We start from the raw sequence: 25976 nt of genomic DNA, 5'->3' as shown, positions 1-25976 counted from the left end.
TAAAGGACAGGACCTCCAGGATAGCAAACTCAGGATTGCTACCAGTGCCACGTGCAGGTGGGTTTAGAACTAATAAGATAGCTCAGATCAACACGTGGCTAAAGACATGGTACAGGAGGGAGGGCTTCAGATTTATAGATAATTGGGCAGTTTTCCAGGGAAGGTGGAACCTGTTCCAGTGAGACGGTTTACATCTGAACTGGAGGGGGACAAATATTCTTGCAGGTAGGTTTGCTAGAGAGGCTCCAGTGGATTTAAACTAGGTACAAAGGGGGAGGGAAACCAGAGTGTAGGAACAGATGTATGGGAGAAGGAAGAAAAAGAAGATAGTAAAGTTGTTTGCACCATTAGAGATAAACAGAGAGGAAGAAGTGGAGAATTTCTTAAATGCATTTATTTTAATGCTAGGAGCATTGTAAGAAAGATGGATGAGCTTAGAGCATGGATTGATAAATGGAAATATGATGTTGTAGCTATTAATGAAACATGGTTGCAGAACGGGTGTGATTGGCAACTAAATATTCCTGGATTTCATTGCTTCAGGTGTGATAGAATTGGAGGGACAAGAGGGGGAGGTGTTGCATTGCTTGTCAGAGAATATATTACAGTGGTGCTCTGGCAGGATAGATTAGTGGGCTCGTCCAGAAATTGAGGAATGGGAAAGGTGTAATAACACTTATAGGGGTGTATTATAGACCACCGAATGGCGAGCAAGAATTGGAGGAGCAAATTTGTAAGGCGATAGCAGATATTTGTAGTAAGCACAGGGTTGTGATTGTTGGTGATTTTAATTTTCCACACATAGATTGAGAAGCCCATACTGTAAAAGAGCTGGATAGTTTGGAGTTTGTAAAATGTGTGCAGGATAGTTTTTTGCAGCAATACATAGAGGCACCAACTAGAGAAGGGGCACTGTTAGATCTCCTGTTAGGGAATGAGATAGGTCAGGTGACAGATGTATGTGTTGTGGAGCAATTCGGGTCCAGTGATCACAATACCATTAGTTTCAATATAATTATGGAGAAGGATAGGACTTGGACCAAGGGTTGAGATTTTTGATTGGAGAAAGGCTAAATCTGAGGAGCTGTGAAAGGATTTAGAAGGAGTAGTTTGGGACAATTTGTTTTATGGGAAAGATGTAGTAGAGAAATGGAGATCATTTAAAGGTGAAATTTTGAGGCTACAGAATCTTTATGTTTCTGTTAGGTTGAAAGGAAAAGTTAAATGTTTGAGAGAGCCATAGTTTTCAAGGGATATTGGAAACTTGGTTCAGAAAAAGAGAGAGATCTACAATAAATATAGGCAGCATGGAGTAAACGAGATGCTCGAGGAATATAAAGAATGTAAAAAGAATCTTAAGAAAGAAATTAGAAAAGCTAAAAGAAGATACGAGTTTGTTTTGGCAAGTTAGGTGAAAATAAATCTAAAGGGTTTCTACTGTTATATTAATAGCAAAAGGATAGTGAGGGATAAAATTGGTCCCTTAGAGAATCAGAGTGGACAGCTATGTGTGTAGCCGAAAGAGATGGGGGAGATTTTGAACAATTTCTTTTCTTTGGCATTCACTAAGAAGAAGGATATTCATTGTGTAAGGTAAGGAAGACAAGCAGGGAAGTTATGGAAACTATTACGATTAAAGAGGAGGAAGTACTGGTGCTTTTAAGGAATATAAAAGTGGATAACTCTCCAGGTCCTGACAGAATATTCCCTAGGGCCTGGAGAGAAGTTAGTGTCGAAGTAGCAGGGGCTCTGACAGAAATATTTCAAATGTCATTAGAGACAGGGATGGTGCCGGAGGATTGGCGTATTGCTCATGTGGTTCAATTGTTTAAAAAGGATTCAAAGAGTAAATCTAGCAAATATAGGCCTGTCAATTTGACCTCAATGGTAGGTAAATAAATGGAAAGTATTCTTAGAGATGGTAAATATAATTATCTGGATAGACAGGGTCTGATTAGGAACAGTCAACATGGTTTTGTGCGTGGAAGGTCATGTTTGACAAATCTTATTGAAGTTTTTGAAGAGGTTACTAAGAAAGTTGACGAGGGTAAAGCAGTGAATGTTGTTTATATGGACTTCAGTAAGGCCTTTGACAAGGTTCTGCACAGAAGGTTAGTTAGGAAGGTTCAATTTTTAGCTGTTAATATTGAAGTAGTAAAATGGATTCAACAGTGGCTGGATGGGAGATGCCAGAGAGTAGTGGTGGATAACTGTTTGTCAGGTTGGAGGCCAGTGACTAGTGGTGTGCCTCCAGGATCTGTACTGGGTCCAATGTTGTTTGTCATTTACGTTAATGATCTGGATGATGGGGTGATAATTTTAATTATTAGTATTCAGATGATACTAAGGTTGTGGATAATGAAGTAGGCTTTCAAAGCTTGCAGAGAGATTTAGGCCAGTTAGAAGAGTGGGCTGAACGATGGCAGATGGAGTTTAATGCTGATAAGTGTGAGGTGCTACATTTTTGTCGGAATAATCTAAATAGGACATACATGGTAAATGGTAGGGCATTGAAGAATGCAGTAGAACAGAGTGATCTAGGAATAATGGTGCATCGTTCCCTGAAGGTGGAATCTCATGTGGACAGTGTGGTGAAGAAAGCTTTTGGTATGCTGGCCTTTATAAATCAGAGTATTGAATATAGTAGTTGGGATGTAATGTTAAAATTGTGCAAGGCATTGGTAAGGCTGAATTTGGAATATTGTGTACAGTTCTGGTCAACAAATTATAGGAAAGATGTCAACAAAATAGAGAGAGTACAGAGAAGATTTACCTGGGTTTCAGCACCTAAGTTACAGAGAAAGGTTGAACAAGTTAGGTCTTTATTCTTTGGAGCGTAGAAAGTTGAGGGGGGACTTGATAGTGGTATTTAAAATTATGAGGGGTATAGATAGAGTTGACATTGATAGGCTTTTTCCATTGAGAGTAGGGGAGATTCAAATAAGAGGACATGAGTTGAGAGTTGGGGGGAAAATGTTTAGGGGTAACACGAGGGGGAATTTCTTTACTCAGAGAGTGGTAGCTGTGTGGAATGAGCTTCCAGTAGAAGTGGTAGAGGCAGTTTCGGTATTGTCATTTAAAGTAAAATTGGATAGGTATATGGACAGGAAAGGAATGGAGGGTTATAGGCTGAGTGCAGGTCAGTGGGACTAGGTGAGAGTAAGTGTTAAGCACGGACTAGAAGGACCGAGATGGCCTGTTTCTGTGCTGTAATTATCACATGGTTATATGAGGAGACATCATCAGTACATTATTAAGTTGTGGTATATCCTTTGAATGCTTCACCTGTATATAGATATCAATCAGATGATTGGTTGTCATTACAGAAACTTGGTTGTGATGCAGGGAGGTTGTCTCGGGACAGACTGGTTACATGGTGAACTCTGTGCTTTGTGGTCTGGAACTTTGCCTGCACTGGCTTATAAACAGGATTGAAGTCATGTGTTTGTATACAGAATTGCTCACAGAAAACCCCACTTCTAGGAATTCTCTGGCATGCCGCTTGTTTGCAACGAGATCCCCTCCCTCCATCAAAATCGAGTTTCTGTAATGATGACCAATCAGCTGATTGATATATACAATAAAGGCACACCACAAATTAACAGTGCATTGATGATATCTCTTTGTATGGTGACAAAACATTTGCAAACTAGTTGCCAAAATCAGAGAACAATTAACTCCTGTAATGAATAATGTGGCCACTGAGTGTATGTTAATGGTCTTTTGCTGTTGTAGCCCAACCGCTTCAAAATGCGATGTGTTATGGGTTCAGAGAGGCTGTTATGCACACTGCTATTGTAATGTGTGTTTACTTGAGGTATTGGTGTCTTAAACCAGTCTGGCCATTCTCCCTGACCTCGCTCATTAGCAAGGCATTTTTGCCTACAGAACTGTTGCTCACTGGACGTTTTTTCCCGTTTTTCACACAATCTCTGTGAACTCTGGAGACTGTTGTGCACGAAACTTCCAGGAAATCAGAATTTTCTGAGACTCTCAATCCACCCCATCTAACACCATCAACCATTCCACAGTCAAAATCACTTGGATTATATTGCCTCCCCTTTCTGATGTTTGGCCTGAACAGCAACTGAGTCTCTTGACTATGTCTGTGTGCTTTTATGCCTTGAGTGGCAGCCACATGATTAGCTGATTAAATATCTGCATTCAAGAGCAGATGTCTAGGTCTGCTGGACAGAATGGGCAGTGAGTGTAATGTCCATCAGAACTGACCTTGGCTGACAGTTGTAATGTACTGCAGTTCTTCTGGTGACGGTACTCCCAGAATGTTGTTGGATAGGGAGTTTCAGAGTTGAGAATCTGCATAGATTAATATTTGCTGATTTATTTCCAGTTTGGAAGAATGTGTGAATTGGAGGGGTACTTGCAGATGATAGACTTGCCATACAACTCTTGCCCTCCTTGGAATTGGTGCTGATTTATTATTGTCACACACTGAGATGGAGTAAAAAGTTTGCCTTCTATAGATTCATCAAAAAATCAAGCATCAACTTTGATCGCCTTATACATTTACATGCATTAGGAATTTGCTGCATTGTGTTGGCACAACATGTGTCAAGAAACAACAACATTCAAAAATTATAAAGAATGATAAAAAATAAAATTATAAGTATGATATACATTAAGTGTGCATAAAGACATAAATATATCATTATAAAAACTGTTTAAACTGTTTTCTGTGGAGTACATAGGAGTGAATGAGACAGATACAATTACAAGGGTCAAGAATCAAGTGCCAGCTTTATCCATGGTCAGATTTATTGCCAATATATCATTTACATTTACATCTATTACAAATTTGTTGTGGTGTGTTGGTCAGGGCACGACATACAACAAAGAAAACAACATTGAGCAATTAAAAAGCAAGAAGAGTTATATATACATAAAGCTAGAGATTAAAAATGGATATGGAATAAAATAAGCATAAATAAATACCAACATGCATTTGCAATGTAAATGGCATTATAAGAAGTGGTTTAAAGTGTGTACAGTGTAATGCAGTGATTTGGGTAATAGGCAAAGGGTGTGAAGGGGCGTAACTAGAATAATTGATCAGATTAACAGCTTGGGAGAAGAAAATGTTAAGATGGCATGATTATTTTTTTTTGTTTGTTTTTATAGCCCTATAGCACTTTCCAGAGGGGAGTTTTTGGAAAAGGCAGTTTACAGGGTGGGTAGTGTTGAAAAAATATTTTTTCTGACTGTTTCTTTGTCCTGGACATATACATGTCCTACACTGATGGTAGACTGCAGCTAATGATCTTTTTTGCTGACCTGGCAGTCTCTGTAGTTTTCGTACATTGTGAGAAGATGCTGCACAAACCAGACAGAAATGTCTGATGGCAGGATACTCTCTATGGCGACAATGCCGCATTGCACCAGTCTGTTCCTGGGAGGTTGAATTTTACTAATTACTACAAGTATTTCATCACTGGCCCATCTAGACTGTGCCAGCCTGGTTTTCTCTTTAGTTCCATCTACCTGCACAGACCAATTCTCTCCAAACCCCTCCATACCATACCTATCTAAACTTCTCTTAACTGGTGCAACTCCTGAGAAGATTGAGAACATGAGAAGTTTTGCAGAAGTAGGTGGGAAGGGACTGAACTCAATCACTTGGCCTCCACAGCCATCTGCAGCAATGAATTCCACAATAAGTGCTACACCTTCCCATACACCTCCTCCCTCACTTCCATTCAGGGCCCCAGATAGCCCTTCCAGGTGAGGCGACACTGAATCTGCAGACCTGCTGGGGTTGTCTATTGTGTCTGGTGCTCCTGATGTGGCTTCCTCTACTTTGCTGAGACCCGACGAAAATTGGGGGACCACTTTGTTGAGCACCTCCGCACCATCTGCCACAAGTGGGATGTCCCGACAAACAAAGATTTTAATTCCAATTCATGTTCCCATTCCAACGTGTTGATACATGGCCTCCTCTTGTGACACGATGAGGGCACCATCAGGGTGGGGAGCAACATTTTCTGGTTACCCTTCATCCTAATGGCATGAATATTGATTTCTCCTTCTAGTGAACAAATTTCCCCACCACCTTCTCTATTTCCCACTCAGACTTTTTACCACTTGTCACCTGCCCATTGGATCCCTCTGGATTCCCTTTTCTTCCCTTCCTCCTGTTGTCCACTCTTCTCTACTATCAGATTCCTTCTTCACCAGCCGTTGACCATTCACACAGACCTGGCTTCACCTACCACCTTCCAGCTAGCATCTTTCCCCTTCCCCCAACTTTTCATTCAGGCATCTCCTCCCCTTCCTTCTCAATCCTGAAGAAGGATCTCAACTAGTGTGTTCCACAATACAGACTGATACAAAGTACTCATTAAGTTCATCCACAATTTCCTTGTCCCCCATTCTTACCTCTCCGGCATCATATTCCTGCAGTCCCATATCCACTCTTGCCTCTTTTTAGATATCTGGAAGTATCTTTGATATTCACTTTTATATTATTGACTAGCTTCCCTTCACGTTTCATCCTTTCCCTCCTTAAGACTTTGGCTAGTTTTTGAAAGTTTCTCAAATCCCTAATTTCCGACTTTTTTGCATGATTTATGCTCTCTCTGAGTTCCTCATCAGTTACGGTTGTCTCAGCTTCCATATAGAATACTTCTTCATCTCTGGGATGTATCTATCTTGCACCTTCCGAATTGACCCCAGAAACCCCAGCCATTGCTGTTTTACCATCACTCCTGTTCATCCCTCCATCATCGCTGATACTGTGCAACTTCGGCCGCGCCACTCTCATGCCTCTGTAATTGCGTTTACTCCACTGTGGACTGATACATCTGAGTTTATCTTCTCCCCCTCAAATTGCAGGGTGAATTCTAACAAACTATGAACATTATTTCCCAATGGTTGCTTTACCTTCAGCTCCCTAATCAAATCTGGTTCATTATGCCACACACAAAATTGCCATTCCCTTATTAGTCTCAACCATAAGCTGCTCCAAAAAGCTATCTTGCAGGCATTCTACAAATTCCTTCTCCAGGGTTCTGGCTGCAACCTGATTTTCTCAACTTATCTACACGTTGACATGCCCTGCGATTATCATAACATTGCCCACTTTATATATCTTTTCTATCTCCCATTGTAATTTGAAACCCACATCCTGGCTACTGTTTGGAGGCCCATATATAATTCGCATCAGGATTTTTTTTTACCTTTGTAGTTTCTTAACTCTACTCATAAAGATTCTACATCTTCCGATCCTATGCCACCTCTTTCTAAGGATTTGATTTTGTTTTTACCAACAGAACCACCTCTTACTGCCTGTCCTTTTGACATCATTTGTATCCTTGGATATTAAGCTCTGGACTGTAATCTTCTTTCAGCCAAGACTCAGTGATGCCCAGAATGTCAAGCCTGCCAATCTCTGACTGTGCTATAGGACCATCAGCCTTATTTTGTACACCATATGCATTAAAATATAACACCTTCAGTCCTGTATTCATCACCCATTTTGATTTCTCTCCCCTTTTACACTTCATAGAGTCTTTGAGAGGTACAGCATAGACACAGGTCCTTAGGCCAATTTAGTCCATGCCAAAGCTATTTAAGCTGCATATTTCCATTGACCTGCACTGGGACCATTGACCTCCACATCCCTGCAACATACACTAAATGTTGGAGGAACTCAGCAGGCCAGGCAGCATCTATGAAAAGAGTCGATGTTTTGGACTAAGACACTTCAGTAGGACTCTATATCCCCACCTCTGTATCCCTACAGTCCAAGTACCTAACCAAATTTCTCTTCGGTGTTGAAGTTGAGCTTGCATGCATCACTTCTGCTGGCAGCTCATTCCACATTCTCATGAGCCTCTGAGTGAAGAAGCATCTCCTCATGTTCCCTTTAAACATTTCACCTTTCACTATTAACCTATGACCTCTGGTTGTAGTCTCACCCAACCTTAGTGGAAAAAGCCTGCTTGCATTTACCCTATTTGTACCCTCATAATTTTATATAGCTCTATTAAATCTCCTCTCAATCTTCTGTGTTCTACAGTCCTAACGTATTCAATCTCTCCTTATAACTCAGGTCTTCCAGATTTGGTAACACCATTGTAAATTTTGTTATTTACAAAATAACTGTCCCTCCTCACAGTCTCACTGCACACTTGCAACCAACTGCCCCATGTTCAACCCCATTATTCTGAATCCTGTCTCCCTGCTAAATTAGTATAAATCTTCCCCTACAGCTCGAGCAACCTGCCTGCAAGGGTATTGGTCCCCCTCAGGTTCAGATGTAACCTATTCATTTTGTACAGGTCATGCCTTCCCCACAAGAGATCCCAATGATCAATAAATCTGAAATCCTGTCCCATGCACCTGACTCTCAGCCACTCATTCATCTATACTATTATCCTATTCCTGCCCAGACTAGCACATAGTACTGGGAGTAATCCAGAGATTAACACCTTAGAGGTCCTGTTCTTCAGCCTCTTTCCTAACTCTCTATGCCCACTGAGCAGGTTCTTTTACCCCTTTCTACCTAAATCATTGGTACCAATGTACCCCATGACCCCTGGCTACTCAATCTCCCTTTGAGAATGTTCTGTAGCTTCTCTGAGACATTATTGATGCTAGCACCTGTGAGGCAACACGTCAACTGTGCATCTTTTCTCGCAGCCACAGAATTTTGTTTCCATTCCCTTAACTATGGTGGGATATACTTTTTGCTGAGGGGAATGGTCACAGAGAAACCCTGCACTAACTGCTCACTCCCCTTACTTCTCTGGTGGAGACGTCATCTACTATCTGAATCCTGTGCTCTGGGTGAGATCAATTCAATAAAAGTCTCAGCAGTGAGGTTTTCAGCCTCCCAGATGGTCCTGAGTACATCCAGCTCCAGCTCCAGTTTCCTGTCGGTCAGGAGCTGAAATTGGGTGCACTTCCTGAACATGTAGGCATCAGGGAGACTGTTAAGAACCCTGATTTCCCACAACTTACAGGAGGTGCATTTCACTGCCTTAACTACCATCCTGCCTACACTTGTTATACCTTTTGCTCCAACTTCTGAAGCTTAAGTTCTACTATCAACAAAAGACTTAGTACCGTTAGGCTCCACCTGTTCAACCGAAGCACATGGAGCCAAAGCCTAATCACTCTAATGCTTGCCCACTCACACAATGGCTGCTCTGCTTACACCCCCCTTCATTTTATTAACTCAAATAAAACTCACTCCGGACAGGACTTTTATTTCAAATGACTCCCGCCCTGCAAGATGTTGCTCTCTCACTCGCTACTTCAAACAAATGTGTTTTAATGTTAGCATTCATATCGCGAGGACAAGAATGTAAGTGCAGAGATGTAAGATGGAAACTTTATAAGACATGGGACAGACCACATTTCGGGTTTCAGCATTCAAGATGTCATTTCCCGTAAAAGCATGTAAGGGAGAGCAAAATGATTGTTACTCCGGATCTGATGCAGGACAAAACATACCTAATAAGGAAAAGAACACAGTAAGTATAAATATGTAAGATAGCATATATATATATATATATATATATATATATATAGATTGATAATATGTACTATATAAAGTATGCTAGGTACAGGGGTGTCTGTATATGCGGTGAATCTGACAGGAAATGAGAGTAGTGGTGGTGGGGTGTGTGTGGGTGGAGATGTTGATGAGCCTCACCACTTGGGGGAAGTAAACGCTTTTGAGTCTGGGGTTCTGGTGCAGATATTACCTAACCTGCTCCCTAATGGGAGTGGGACAAACAGTCCTGCATAATATTCCTGGTCTTTGTCCAGCATCTTTCTACATACAGTATATCCTTGGTAATCAGTAGGCTGGTACTGGTAACGTGTTGGGCAGCTTTGATAGCAGTTTTTTCGTATGGAATGAAAGGGTTAACAAATTACCACCATGTGATGGTGCTGAACCTGAAGAATGGGGGAGGGGGGATCTCATTGAAACATATCAAATATTGAATAGCCTATATAGAGTGGATGTGGAGTAGATGTTTCCCATAGTGAGCAAGTCTAGGACCCAGAAAGCAAAGCCTTAGAATAGAAGGATGTCCCTTTAGATCAGAGAGGAGGAATTTCTTGAGCCAGAGAATGGTGAATGTGTGGAATGCATTGCCAAAGACAACTGTGGAGGCCATATCATTGGGTATGTTTAAAGCAGAGGTTGCTTGGTTCTTGATTAGTCAGGGTGTCAAAGGTTACAAGCAGCAGGCCATGATGGAATGATAGAGCTGAATGTCCTAATCCTGCCGCTATATCTATGAAAAGCTTACAAACAAAGCTAAAATTTTAAAACCAACTTAGCAAAGCAATGGCAACAGCATGGTTAAATCTCAGAGTTCTGTTTGTTGACTCTGTTTAAATAGATTGAAGCACAGGTCATTAATCCTTTTCAATCGCAGTGTTTAATTGATGCCTCCAAGAAGATTGAAATTGCTCTGTGTGCTATTTGTGTGCACACAGACTAACACATTCACTTCAAATGCATCTGTAATTACAACTATGATGCTTGTAATATGCTGTAGGGCAGTGAGGCTAAAAATAGCAATGCCTCTCAAAATTAGCCTGTAAAGGAAAAGGAGCAGATTTTGAGTTTCCAATCCCTCCTGCTATTGTATATCACCGTCAACAGATTTGTAGAACTGTACAGCACAGATGTAGGCCCTTTGACCCATCATAACCACGCTAGGAGGCACAGAAGCACACTGATTAGCATGATAATATTACAGTTTGTGGCATTTGGAGTTCAATTCTGGCATTGTGTGTAAGGAATTTGTTTATTCTCCCCGTGATTGTGTGGGTTTCCACCTGGTGCTTTGGCTTCCTCCCACAGCCTAAAGACGTACTGGTTAGAAGGTTAATTGGTCATTGTAAATCATCCTGTGATTAGGCTCGGAATAAGTAGATGTGCTAACAAAGTTTGCTGCTCTCAAAACTGCTCTCCAACACAAATGGAATCAAATTTCCAAGAAGCCAGAGAATCAAAAGGCAGACGGATCAGATTTTGCTGATGTTTTGAATACAATTTCTGCACAGCGAATTAAATACGTATTCAATTTCTTTCGTTACCAGCGCTTCGACTGGTTGGGTTTCATCAACAAAATCTTCTCGAGTGTGTCTCTGACTTTAAATGTTTCAGAAGAAGTTGTTGTTTATGCACCTGAATATCTTCAGAAAATAAAAAATATCATCAACAACTATAGTCCCAGGTACGTGTCTGAATTGTTTTGCAGCTCTCTGCATGTGAAGAGGAGCATGACTATAACTTGGTTTGCATCAATTCCCACTCGAAACACCCATTTCCTCTATGTTCTGCTTACTGTGGCCATCACTCCTGCTTAAAGACCTTAGAATTATAGAGTCCTTTGGCACATATAGTTCATGCCCATCTCATTCTCTCCTTAGTCCCATTTACCTGCACTGGACCATAGCACTCCATACCTCGATCATCCAGGTATCTGTGGCCACATCCATGTGGTGACACTTGTGGGCTACCCAGCACTATCCTCGCTGATTTGATTTGTTGCCAACAGTGCACTTCAGTGTATGTTAAAATGTACATGTAGCAAATAAAGCTAATCTTAATTTACCCATTCGTATCTCTTTTTCATTCAACCTTCTCTTGAAAGTTAGAATCTAAGCAGCATCTGCCACTTCGGCTGGCAGCTCATTCCACACCTTCTGAGGGAAGAAGTTCCCCTTCATTTCCCCTTAAACATTTCATCTTTCACTCTAAACCTATGACCTCTAGTTTTAGTCTCGCCTAACCTGAAAGCAAAAGCTTGCTTGTATTCAGCCTCTCCATAATTAATTGGAAGTGACAGCACTTACACTTAGGGGCAGAATGAAAGCCTTTGGCACATTGGTCTTCATGTCAAAGTATCGAATACAGGAAATGGGATGTTACGCTGAAGGTGTTGGTGAGGCCTAATTTGAAGTAATGTGTGCAGCTTTTTGTCACAAACCTGCAGGATAGGTGTAATGTTGAAAGAGTGCAGAGAAAGTTTACAAGGATGTTGCCAGGACTTGTGGACCCAAGTTATACAGAATGATTGAATTGGTTAGAATTTTATTTCCTGGTACCTAAAAGATTGAGAGGAGATTCGACAGAGTTATACAAAATATCAAGTGTATAGATGGGGTAAATGCAAGCAGGCTTTTTCTACTGAGGCTGGGCGGGACTACAACCAAAGGACTTGGATTAAAATTAAAAAGTGAAAAGTTTAAGGAGATCATGAGGGAAAACTCCTTTATTCAGAGGGTTGTGAGAGTGTGGAACGAACTGCCAGTGCAAGTGGTGCATGTGACTTCAATTTCAACATTTAAGAGAATTTTGGATAGGAACATGGATAGTAGGGATATGGATCGCTATGGTCCCAGTGCAGGTAGATGGGAGTTGGCAGTTTAAATGGTTCAGCATGGACTAGATGAGCCAAAGAGCTTGTTTCTGTGCTGTATTTCACTATAACTCTATGACTCTATCTATGCCTCATAATTTACTATGCCACTAAAAAAAAAATTCCTAATTTTCCTGAACTTCTGAAGTCCATACCTATTCAATCTTAGCCTATAACTCTGGTCTCAGGTCCTGGAAAGATCCATGTAATGCCCGGCAAACATTCTTTCATGGTCCTAGCAAGATGATCTAGAGGTTACCACAAATGCCTTACAGTGCCAGCTATCGGGGATCAAACCGATCGGGGTTTGATTCCCAGCACAGCAAAGCGTTTGCATGTTTTCCCAATGAATGTGTGGGTTTCCTCTGGGTGCTTCAGTTTCCTCTACATTCCAAAGACACTGTCAGTGAGTGGTGGGCATGTTACCATGGCTTTGGAAGCACAGCAATATTTGTGGGCAGCTTCCAGCATAATCCTCGCTGATTTGATTTGTTGCAAAATTTCAAACAAATTCAAAACATTTCACTGTTTTGATGTATATGATAAAGATCAGCTTTAAAAAAGATCTTTGTCTTTAACTTTTTTAAAGTTCCTAATTCCTCTAACCCCAGAGCCTACACTCTCCCTATTGTACCATCACCATATGCTTTCCACGATCAGTTGAATCAGAAATCTCCAGCAGAAAGTTCTCCTTTATTTCTGATGCCTTGTCCATATGATACACTCAGTGGCCACTTTATTAGATACCTCCTCTACCTGATAAAGTGGCCACTGAGTGTACGTATGCAGCTGTAGCTCATCCAACTCTGTAACTCTGCCATAGTTGGATGCATCAGCAAGGAAGATGAGGCTGAGTACAGGACTACGGTGGGAAACTTTGTCACATGGTGTGAGCAGAATCATCAGCAGCTCAATGTGAAAAAGACTAAGGAGCTGGTGGTGGACTTGAGGAGGGCTAAGGCACCGGTGACCCCTGTTTCCATCCAAGGTGTCAGTGTGGACATGGTGGAGGATTACAAATACCTGGGAGACACAAATTGACAATAAACTGGACTGGTCAAAGAACGCTGAGGCTGTCTACAAGAAGTGTCAGAGCCATCTCTATTTCCTGAGGAGACTGATGTCCTTTAACATCTGGCGGATGATGCTGAGGATGTTCTACAAGTCTGTGGTGGCCAGTGCTATCATGTTTGCTGTTGTGTGCTGAGGCAGCAGACTGAGGGTAGCAGACACCAACAGAATCAACAAACTCATTCGTCAGGCCAGTGATGTTGTGGGGGTGGAACTGGACTCTCTGACAGTGGTGTCTGAAAAGAGGATGCTGTCCAAGTTGAATTCCGTTTTGGACAATGTCTCCCATCCACTCCATAATGTACTGGTTAGGCACAGGAGTACATTCAGCCAGAGACTCATTCCAGCGAGATGTAACACTGAGCATCATAGGAAGTCATTCCTACCTGTGGCCATCAAACTTTACAACTCCTCCCTTGGAGTGTCAGACACCCTGAGCCAATAGGCTGTTCCTGGACTTATTTCCACTTGGCATGATTAACTTATTATTATTTAATTATTTATGGTTTTATATTGCTATATTTCTACACTATTCTTGGTTGGTGCGGCTGTAACGAAACCCAATTTCCCTCGGGATCAATGAATTATGTCTGTCTGTCAATTCAATGGTCAACATATTGTGAATTCAGAGGTGCTCTTCCACACACCACTGTTGTAACATGTGGTTATTTGAGTTACCGTCACTTTGTCAGATTGAACCAGTATAGCCATTTTCCTCTGACCTTTCTTATTAACAAGGCATCTTCTGCTCACTATTTTTTTGTTTTTTGCACCTTTCTCGTACTCTTGAAACAGTTGGGTGTGAAAATCCCAGGAGATCAGCAGTTCCTGCGATACCCAAACCAGCCGCCTGGCACCAACAATCATTTCATGGTCAAAGTCACTTAGATCACACTTCTGCCCCATTCTGATGTTTATTCTGAACAACAACTGAACCTCTTGACCATGTCTGCTTGCTTTTATACATTGAGTTGCTGCCACATGATTGGCTGATTAGATATTTGCTTCAGCAAGCAGTTGTACATGTATACCTAATAAGTCGGCCGCTGAGGTCAGATTGCTTTCCACTTGTAATTGAAGGTTGTGTGGGGTGGAGAGCCAGAGGAGTGAGGATTTGAATGGCTGCAGTGGCAATGCACCACCCTCCAAAAATGAATCCGAAGACGAGGGACCAAAAGTAAAGCAGTGAGAGAAAGATTAACATTTCTGGTTCATGTGACCTGCAGGGAGATTCAAAATTTCATCATGTGGTCTCAAGCAATGTCCTTCGTGGGGAGTCTGAGCAGTGCCTACAGAAACACACGAAAGGCTTTCCGCAAGGTAAGAGTGCCTCATGCTTGGACGCTCGTGCTTAGGTGTGCCATGGTAGTAGCGTAGCACTTAGTGGAACACTGTTATATCTCAGGGAGTCGGAGTTCGGAGTACAATTCCACTGCTGTCTGTAAGGAATTTGTACTTCCGCCCTGTGATACGTATGGTTTCCACCCACAGTCCAAAGACATACCAGTTAGTAGGTTATTGGTCATTATGATAGCCAAAGTTCGAAGTACATTTATTACCAAAGTATGTATAAATTATACAACGTTGAGACTTGTCTGCTTACAGGCAGCCACAAAACAAGAAACCATAAAGAACCCATTAAAAACGACCAACAGACATCCAATGCGTAGGGTGAGAAAACACAAATTAGGCGAACAATAAAAGCAACAGTGTCCAGGACAAAAGTGAGTCCATAGAGCACAGAGGCAGGAGCAGCCCCAGCAGGCCTCCAGCCTCACAGCCTCAGCATTAGAGCTGCCGAGAGCGAGTAAATGTGGTGGAGCAGTGAGCAGAACTGGCCTGAACCTCGTCTCTGGTCCCCCAACACCCTGCCTTTTCAGTCCTCCTAGCCTGGCGTTTAAATCCTCCACAGATCAGGTCCATCCTCGCTCCAAGACCCAGGACCTGACGATCAGGTCCCAATATATGGAAATTTACCTATTAAATTAGTTAATGACTCTTTTATTTACTTAGGGATTAAAATCACAAAAAACCATAAAGATTTATTTAGGTTTAATTTTTTTACCCTTAATTGATCAGATTAGAGGCTTGTTTGCTAAGTGGTCACCGTTATCTTTATCTCTAATAGGCAGGATTAATGCTATTAAGATGGTTATTTTACCTAAGTTTTTATATATTTTTCAAGCAGTACCAATTTTTATTCCGAAATCTTTTTTTACTAACGTTGATTCAAAAATTTCCTCATATATATGGCTGAATAAAAATCCCAGGTTAGGTAAAATATATTTACAGAAGAAAAAGAAAGAAGGTGGGTTAGCATTACCTAATTTCAGATTTTATTATTGGGCAGTTAATATTCGATATTTGTTATGTTGGTTGAAAGACTGGGGTGGATCTTTTGGCCCTCATTGGGTGAGTTTAGAAATTAAATCAGTACCAGGTTATGCTCTGGGTTCTATTTTAGGAACTTTTCTCCCTTTTGCTCTTTCTAAATTGCTGAAATGAATTGATAACCCGATAGTTAAACATACTTTATGTATATGGTTTGAATTTTGGAAATTTTTCGGGTTGACTCAATTCATTTTAAATATTGCTATTGTATCTAATTGCTTTTTCCACCCTTCCATTATAGATCAAGTTTATTCGTCTTGGAAAACTAAGGGATTACTAAGATTTTCTGATTTATTTTTGGACAATTGTTTTATGTCTTTTGAGCAATTATCTAATAAACATAATTTGCTTAGATTTCATTTTTTTAGATATTTACAGATTAGGCATTTTTTAAGTACTGTACTTCCTACGTTTCCAAATTTTGTGCCTTCAGATATTTTGGAGAGTTTGTTTGAATTAAACCCTTTTCAAAAAGGGCTTATATCAAAACTTTATAATATAATTATGAAGATACATTCAGAGCCCCTTTATAAGACCAAAAATGATTGGGAAAGAGAGCTTAATCTCATTATTCCTATTGAGAATTGGGATAGAATTCTTCAATTAGTTAATACATCTTCGATATGTGCCAAACATTCATTAATACAATTTAAGGTCGTACATAGGGCCCATATGTCCAAGGATAAATTAGCTCATTTTTATTCTTATATAAATCCTATTTGTGATAGAAGTCAATTTGAAACTGCGTCTTTAACTCATATGTTTTGGTCATGTCCACTTTTGAAAAAATATTGGAAAGATATTTTTAATATTATCTCTGTGGTTTTGAATATCGATTTACAACCTCATCCTATTACCGCAATTTTTGGTTTACCAATGATGGACTCACTGCATTTATCTTCTTCCGCCTGCCGAATGATTGCATTTCTAACTCTGATGGCTAAAAGATCTATATTGTTGAATTGGAAGGAAATTAATCCTCCCACTGTATTTAATTGGTTCTCTCAAACTATGTTATGTTTAAATTTAGAAAAAATTAGAAGTGGTGTATTCGATACTTCCATTAAATTTGAAAAGATATGGAGACCATTTATTCAATATTTTCATATGATGTAATATGACCCTGTTCCAAGTTCATTTGATTTTCCAGCTTTAATCTTATTTATGTTGAGAGGATCGGAGTTGATGACATTGATGATTATGTATTCTTGTGAGATATTATAAACGGCCCTTTTTTTCTCTATTTCTAGTTTTTCTTTTCTTCTTTTTTTGCTTCTTTTTTCTTCTTTATAAGTTATTAGATTAGTAGGTTAGTTAATTTTGCATAACATTTTTTTTTCTTTTTCCTGTTTTTTTTATATCATGTGTTATGAAATATCTAGATTTACCATGTTCATATATATACTGTATGGTTTGTGTTTTGGTCAACTCATTTATACTGTAACCATTGCTTATGTATTTTTTCATGTGTAATGGGAATTTGTATGTTTGTAATCCCTTTATTAATATATCATTTATATTTTGTTCATATTATTAATAATCATAAAAAGATTGAGAAAGAAAGAAAAAATAAGAAAGGACCTGACGATCTACATGCCTTGGGCCTGGACCTACTGCCACGTCCTGGCCCATACATGATCTTTCCAAAATGGCCCGATGCTTAGTTCGATCAGACTTTACTCTCAGTTTCGGTGGATGGACTCCGAAACTCCTCCACTCTGCATGCCCCTATTCAGTCTCGACCTCATCCGACTTTGCATTATACGCATATGCCTTGACCCTTGAGTTAGCCTCACCTTCGCTTGCTTGTTCAATATTTGCGGTAACCATTAACCATAATTTTTTACAGAAAAAGTGTAATTAATAAAGTACATAGTTGTATTTCTTGCTTTATGAACCACCGGTAACTTGTTGCCCAAGTTCATTAGTACCATCTTAAACCAGACTGCAATTAAGCTGGAGTTAAATAGGTGGGTTCCTGGTCAGTGCAGATCATTGGGCCAAAAGGGTCAGTTCTTTGCTGTATTTCTATTTAAAAGTACAAATATAGAAGACTATAGTGGGACCATGAGTTGTAGAGTCCTTCAAAGTGGGTCTGTAGGTTGTGGAATCAATTCAGATTTGAAGTGAATGAAGTTATCCACATCAGTCCAGGAGCCTGATGGTTGTAGGGTAATAACACTATCTCTACTTACAGCTCATGATGAAGGATCTCAGCCCAAACCTTTTCCATAGATGATGCTTGGCCTGTTGAGTTCCTCCAGCATTTTGTGTGTGTTGCTCGTCTACCTACATCTCACTGCTTTGGGAAAGCAGCCAACATAATAAAAGACCTCATTCACACTGGCCATTCTCTCTTCTCCCCCTCCCATCAGGCAGAAGATACTAAAAATGGAAAGGGCATACCATGAGGCTCATGTTCAGCTCTACCCTACTGTTATGAGTCCATTGAACCCATCCCTTATGTATTAAGATGGACTCTTGACCTTAGAATCTTCCTTGTCATGAATTGCACCCTATTGTCTATCTGCATTGCATTTTCCCTGTAACTAACACTTCGTTCTGCATTCAGTTATTGTTTTTCCCTTGTACTACCTTGGTGTTACAATACGATGAAATGAGTGGAATGAACGATGGCATGCAAGATGACATTTTTCACTGTACCTTGCTACAGATCAGAATCCCAAGCAGGTTTAATATCACTGGCATATGTCCTGAAATTTATTGTCTTTGCAGCAGTTCATAGTAATAGAGCAAAAAAGCTGTAAATAAAAGTAAACATACATATGTATACAAAATAATGAATTAAATAAATAGTGCTAAAATCGAAATTAAAAAAACAGTGAGGTAGTTTTCATGGCTTCAGTGTCCATTCAGTAAACCGATGGCAGAGGGGAAGAATTTGTCCTTGAGTCACTGATTGTGTGCCTTCATACTTCTGTACCTCCTTCCTGAGGGTAGCAAATGGAAGTGGGCATGTCCTGGATGACGAGGGGCCTTAATGCTGGACGGCGCCTTTTTGGGGCACAGCTCCTTGAAGATGTCCTGGATACTATGGAGGCTAGTTCCCATGATCAAACTGACTAAGTTTACAGTTCTCTGCAGCTTACGGTACTTTGATCCGGTGTAGTAGCTCCCCACCTCCCTCCCCGTACCAGATGGTGATGCAGCCAGTTGGTATGTTCTTCACAGTACATCTGGAGAAATTTTCATGGTGTCCAAAGCTATCCATACAGATCATTTCAAAACAAGCACATTTGAGGTGCAGTGCTGATAGGTGATTATGAGATCAAGATTTTGTTTTTAACATCCGTGGTTCATTTGTGAGCCTATAATAGGGGGGTAGAAGTTGTCCTTGAGCCTGGTGGTATGTGTTTTCAAGTTTGTGTGTCTTCTGCCTGATGAGAGAGGGGAGAATGGAAAAAGTTCAAGTTTAATTGTCATGCAACCATACAGCCAAATGGAACAGCGCTCTTCTGGGACCAAGTTACAAAACACAGTCACACACAGCACATAGCACATATACTATGACAGCAAAAAGACAAGCAGGCACAAATAAACGTACAGCCCAAGTCCCTGATTTTGTCCTGGAGCCATACTTCTGCAAGAACTACATGCAGCAGGTCTTCATCACACGCTCGTACAGACTCAGACGGATGCGATCCGGCTTCTCTTCTGCAGAGTGAACACTGGAAGGCAGCACTTACAGGACGGGCCAGCCCTCAATCCAGCACGGACTCCAGCTTGCCTTTGCTCCCTCCCACACCACTGCCGGCATCTTTGATTGTGCTGGTTGATTTTCCCTCTCCACGGATTCTTTTGGCAGTTCACACTGCAACAACGAATGAAGATAATCACACCCAGTGATGTGTTTGGGAATGGCAGGGGTGGTGCAAGATTATCCAAAACATAACCTACACTGACATAGTGTCATAGCGCTGTGTATGTGGAAGGAAGCCATTTTGTCCATTGGGGCCATCGACAAAGGGCAAACAAACTAAACCAGCCCCCTCAGCTCCAATCTCCTCATGCACAGTTTAGTTGATTGGGAGTTTCTGCCTCAATCCTCTTCCCAGAAAATAAGTCCCTGACCCCTATCACTGACCAGAGGAAAACCTTCAATCTCCTATCCTCCAGATCCTTCTAAATCTCTTTAACCCTCTGCCCATTGAGTTAAGATCCCACTCTATAAAGCAGATAGTTCCCTCATTATTTGTCTTGTCTCAGCCGGAAACGTTAACTGTTCATTTCCCTTAGATGCTGCCTGACTTGCTGAGTTCCCCCAACAGTTTGTGTGTGCTTATGCAAGATTTCCAGCATCTGCAGGATCTCTGGTGACTCAATCAAGTGTCCTGTCAACCACCCATTTTGAAAGAAAACAGTCCCAGCTCATCCTGTCTATCCACATGCTTCGAGTACCACCTAGTGGTAATCAAAAGAAACTGCACCGTGACTGTTGACATTGCAAAATCCAACAAGTTTCAATGATAAACGCAAGAAAGTCTGCAGGTGTTGGATACCCAAAGTAATACACACAAAGTGCTGGAGAAACACAGCAGGTCAGGCAGCATCTATGGAAATTAATTGATAGTCGACATTTCGGGCCAAGACCCTTCATCGGGACTTCTTCCGAATTTCAATGAATTCCAATTAGTTCAGAATTGGATAATTCTGAAGTTAAGAAACTCTCGGTATCATTTCATCTAAAGTAAGATTAAAAATAAATAGGACCTAAGGCATAAAATATTTTTAGATAATTAACGGACAGAAATTTTTAAAATCTAATTTTTACAGGACATTTGCAATCAAATTTCACACCAATGTGTTAAAAATGGATGTTATGCTGAAATGATTACTCTTAGAAAAACATAATTTCAAAATTTGCCTCTTAAAGTTTATAACCTGTTCCCGTGCTATTTATGTTCTGGGCATGCGACCTTCGCACTGGCAGCATGGCAGCACTTCCTCGGACTGTGTTTGACATTGACGCAAGACAATGAAATTGTTCACTTGCCTCATTATTGAAACATTCCCACAACTTATGGACTCACTTTCAAAAGCTTTTCATCTTATGTTCTCAATGTGTATTGATAATTTATGTATTATTATAATTATTTCTTTCTTTTTGTATTTCCACCGCCTTTTTATCTTTTGCACACTGGTTGAACACCTAAGTTCGTGCAATCTTTCCTTGATTCTGTTATGGTTATCATTCTATGGATCTATTAAATCTGCCCATAAGAAAATGAATCTCAGGGTTGTATATGCTGACATATCTGTAATTTAATAATACATTTACATTGAACTTTGATGCATTTTGATGTAGTCTTTAATAGTTAGAGTCCCTGCAAGATGATGGCCGTGGTTGAGATTAAGAATCAAAATTGGGTTTATTATCACAGACATTTGCCATGAAATTTGTTGTTTTATGACAGATGTACAGTACCATACCATAAAACCATAAGAAGACTTGATAAGCCAAATGACCTAATTCTGCTCCTATTCCACTCACTAGAATGATTCTGGGAATGAGAGGGTTAACATATGAGGAACGTTTGACTGCTCTTGGACTGTACTCCTTGGAGTTTAGAAGAATGAGGGGGGACCTCACAGAAACATTTCAAATGTTGAAAGGCTGGACAGAGTGGATGTGGCAAAGTTGTTTCCCATGGAGGGGAGTCTAGTACGAGAGGGCATGACTTGAGGATTGCAGGGCGCCCATTCAGAACAGAGATGCAAAGAAATTTTTTAGGCCAGAAGGTGGTGAATCTGTGGAATTTGTTGCCAAGGCGGCAGTGAAGGCCAAGTCATTGTGTGTATTTAAGTCAGAGATTGATAGGTATCTGTGTAGCCAGGGCATCAAAGGTTATGGTAAGAAGGTGGGGCAGTGGGACTAAATGTGAGAATGGATCAGCTTCTGATAAAATGGCGGAGCAGACTCGATGGGCCGAATGGACAACTTCTGCTCCTTTGTCTTGTGGTCTTATACTTGCGGTCTATCTTATATAGGAGCAGAATTCAGCAATTTGGCCCCGCGTCTGCTCCACCATTTCACCATAGCTGTTTCAATTTTTCTTTCAGCCCCAGTTTCCTGCCTTCTCCCCATATCCTTTCATGCCCTGATCAATCAAAAACTAATCAATCTCTGCCTTGTACATCAGTATATAATATAAAGACTTGGCCTCCACAGCTATCAGAATTCCATACACTCACCACTCTCTGGCTAAAGAAATTCCTCCACACCTCTGTTCTAAAAGAATGTCCCTCTGTTCTGAGGCTGTGTCCTCTGGTCTTAGACTCTCCCACCATAGGAAACATCCTCTCCACATCCACTCTATTTTGCCATTTTTGCCATTTGCCATTCAATAGGTACATAAAAAGTTACAAAAATAAATGAGTATTGCAAAAGATGAAAAACAGAGTAATATTCATGGGCTCATAGACAATTCAGAAATCTGATGGTGGAGGGTATGAACGTGATTTCATATGAAACATTCCATTGATTATTTTGTTCTGTCTAGGCTCTCTATGGTATAACATCGGAGATGGCAGAGTGGAGAAAGTGTGCACAGTACGTCAATAGCAACATGGATAAGGCAACTGGACGACTCTATGTGGAAGAAACTTTTGCTGGAGGAAGTAAGGAAAAGGTATGGCTATCTACATTCTGAGCATTTCTAGATACGCAAAACACTTCATGTGTGACAGACTTTTGTACATCTTATTCATTCAAGGAATGTGTGGATCACTGCGAACACAGAACATGGAATATAATTCAGGTCTATTGTCAGTCAACCATATACATTCTATGGCATGTTACACTGCTGGCATTTAGGGCGGCAATGAAGGTCTTCTAACTCTGGTGTTGTTCAGGGCTTCATTCATTGTGTCAGTAGCTTGGTTTTCACTACTACCAAACACGCAAGTCCCGGGTGGAGACTCAGGAGTACTGTCGCACTCAGATGTAGAAGGGTTCTTCATTGCTGTTTCCTGAACAAATTTGGTGGCCCTGAGCTAAACCCCAGAACCTGGAGGACTAGTGGACCACTCTTACTCTGGCTTCTACCGTTTGACCCTACCAAGAGCCAAAGCATAAAGCCGTGACTCCAGCCAACATATCTCAGGCCTTTGAGGTATGCAAGCCTCCAAACCCTACAACAAGGTTACGGTCCTCTTGGAAGGACCATACTCATGTAAACAGCTAAGCGGAACAGTGGTCAATGTCACATATCACATTTCTTCCCAGTTCTGTTGTATCTAATAAAGTGGCCACTGAGTATATGTAGCCCAAGCTGGCTCTGTTCTCAAAGTTATAAAATTAGTTAAGGACCTTTAGTGAAAATACTAAGGTAGTAAAAGCAACATTACAGAAATTCCTCATGGCAGTCTGTGTGAATTAAGGAAATCAAACAGTCCTTCTGGCAAAAATGTATTTTGAAAACTAACTGAAAGTAGTGGGTATATTTGAAAATAAACAAAACATATCAATGATAAGTTCATGTTCATTAATCTGAGAATGAATAATTGATGGGATCTTTATAGCAACCTTCACAGTTAATCAAAGTACAACTCTGTTGTTATCAGAAACGGAACCTTTGTACAGGGCAATGGAGCATGAAAAGAGACTATTTCTTGATGTCAATTGACGTACAAAATTTAATGTCCATCAGTTTAATTTCCATCCTTGTTGTTGCCTATTTAAATGAAATATCCTGAGTTTTATCTGTTGGTGCTTCCCCCATCCCAAATTAATTCTACTTTTTGATTGTAACCTTATATGAAATGATGGTTGTTTTAAACCTGACAGCATAATCAGCATAATTTGTGTCATTCTGTCATGGATGGTTAAACTTGTCTACATTCCTTGCTGCCTCAGTAAAACAGCCAACATAATCAACCCCCCCCCCCCCACCTCGCCCCAGGATCCCCCATCGAGCCCGTCCAACAGATGGAGTTGGTCAGAAAACCTATTCCACACAGTTTGGTTTTCAGCCACAGACTCTGAGCCACCTCAATAAAATTCAACCACGGACCCCATAGTGCTGAAAGGAGATTGACCTGATGTATTAATTCTGTTCTCCTCTCCCTGGATGCTGCCTGAGTATTTCTCTGCTTCATTTTCAATTTTCAGTTTTGCATAGTTTTGCTTTCTAATGAAATTCATTATGCTCCAACAAAAACAAAAACTTACATAACTTTTATGATTAGCTCTGTATGTGTTTGTGTAGATAGAGTCACAGAGTCCTACAGCATGGAACCAGGCCCTTTGGCCCATGGGAGCCTTGCTAAACAAGATGTCCAACGCTTTACAATAATCAGTGACCTGGGGTTCGATTCCTGCTGCTGCCTGTAAGGATTTAGAATGTTCTCCCTGTAACCGTGTGGGTTTCCTCCAGATGCTGTGGTTTCCTCCCGCAGTCCTAGACTGTTGTTGGTAGGTTAATTAGTCATTGTAAATTGTCCCATGATTCAGCTAAAGTTAAATCAGGGTGTAGCTTAAAGGGCTGTATCTCAATAAATAAATAAGTTCCCCTATGTGTGTGTTTAATTGAAGCACAATAGAAAGCATTCAATTTGGATGCATAATGGATTGTTATGGCAACTGCCCTGCACGTGACTGCAAGAAACTGCAGTTATGGATGGAGTCTGTCAGCACTTTTCACTGTCTTGGTAAAGTAGCCAGAAAAACATCAAAGACTCACTGATGTCAACCATTCTCTCTTCTATTCTCCTCATCCAATCAAGAAGAAGATCCAAAAGTCTGAAAGTCTGAAGCCAACATGCTCAAGGACATCCCACTGTTATCAGACTATTAAATGATCCCCTAGTGTAATTAAATGGATTCTAGACCTTACAGTCTACCTTGCCTTGCACCTTATTGTTTATATGCACTGCGTATTTATTTATTCATTTGTTTGTTTGTTTATTTACAGTACAGAATAGGCCCTTCAGCAAATCCTGATTTAACCTGAGACTAATCACAGGAAGGCCACATCTGCACCAGGTGCGTTGAGCTGCAGCTCCTTAGTGACCGGGTTGGGGAACCAGAGCTGCAGCTCGATGACCTTCGTCTGGTCAGGGAGAGTGAAGAGATGACAGAGAGGAACTATAGGCATGTAGTCACACAGGGGCCTTGAGAGACAGATAAGTGGGTAACAGTCAGGAGAGGGAAGGGCAACAGGCAGATACTCAAGAGTTCCCCTGTGGCTGTCCCCCTTAACAATAAGTATTGTTTGAGTCCTGTTGGGGGTGGGGGGAATGACTTACCTGGGGGAAGCAACAATGGCTGCGCCTCTGGCAGAGAGTCGGGCCCTGTGGCTCAGAAGGGTAGAGAACAGAAGAGGGCATCAGTAACAGGGGGTAAGGCAGGCAATTCTGTTAACACAGGAAAGAAATGCAGATGGTAGTTTACCTCCCAGATGCCAGGATCCGAGATGTTTCTGATCGTTTCCATGATATCCTGAAGTGGGAAGGTGAACAGCCAGATGTCATGATACATATTGGTACCAATGACATAGGTAGGAAAAGGGATGAGGTCCTGAAAGCAGACTACAGAGAGTTAGGAAGAAAGTTGAGAAGCAGGACCACAAAGGTAGTAATCTTGGGATTGCTACCGATGCCACGTGACAGTGACTATAGAAATAGAATGAAGTGGAGGATAAATGTGTGGCTGAGGGATTGGAGCAGGGGGTAGAAATTCAGCTTTCTGGATCACTGGGACCTCTTTTGGGGCAGGAGTGACCTGGACCAAAAGGACGGGTTGCACTTGAATCCAAGGGGGACCAATATCTTGGCAGGGAGGTTTGCTAAGGCTATTGGGAAAAGTTTAAAATAGAATTGCTGGGGGTTGGAAACCGAACTGAAGAGACAGAAGGGCAGCTGTTGGCTCACAAATAGAGAAATCTTGGAGACAGTGTGATAGGGAGGATAGGCAGGTGATGGAGAAGGGATATGCTCGGACTGATGGTTTGAGATGTGTCTATTTTAATGCAAGAAGCATCATTCATGAACAAAGCAGATAAGCTTAGAATGTGGATCAGTACTTGGAGCCATGATGTTGTCGTCGTTACAGAGACTTGGATGGCTCAGGGGCAGGAATGGTTACCA

General features: G+C 40.9%; 1 protein-coding gene across 7 annotated transcripts in view; it reads left to right on the top strand.

Moving 5' to 3' along the window:
• The window catches only part of LOC132406531 (neprilysin-like), a 304263-nt gene that overhangs the window by 194162 nt on the left and 84125 nt on the right, over positions 1-25976 (top strand). For all 7 annotated transcript variants that reach the window (XM_059992355.1, XM_059992373.1, XM_059992364.1 and 4 more), the window contains 3 exons: positions 11083-11219; positions 14705-14798; positions 22391-22519. In XM_059992355.1, the coding sequence (XP_059848338.1) occupies positions 11083-11219; positions 14705-14798; positions 22391-22519 (360 nt within the window). The remainder of the gene's footprint in view (positions 1-11082; positions 11220-14704; positions 14799-22390; positions 22520-25976) is intronic.

This window comes from Hypanus sabinus, chromosome 2 (assembly GCF_030144855.1).
Source record: "Hypanus sabinus isolate sHypSab1 chromosome 2, sHypSab1.hap1, whole genome shotgun sequence".
Taxonomy (NCBI): Eukaryota; Metazoa; Chordata; class Chondrichthyes; order Myliobatiformes; family Dasyatidae; genus Hypanus; species Hypanus sabinus.
Note: the sequence above shows the minus strand (reverse complement) of the source record. Positions and strands in the feature narration are given on the sequence as shown.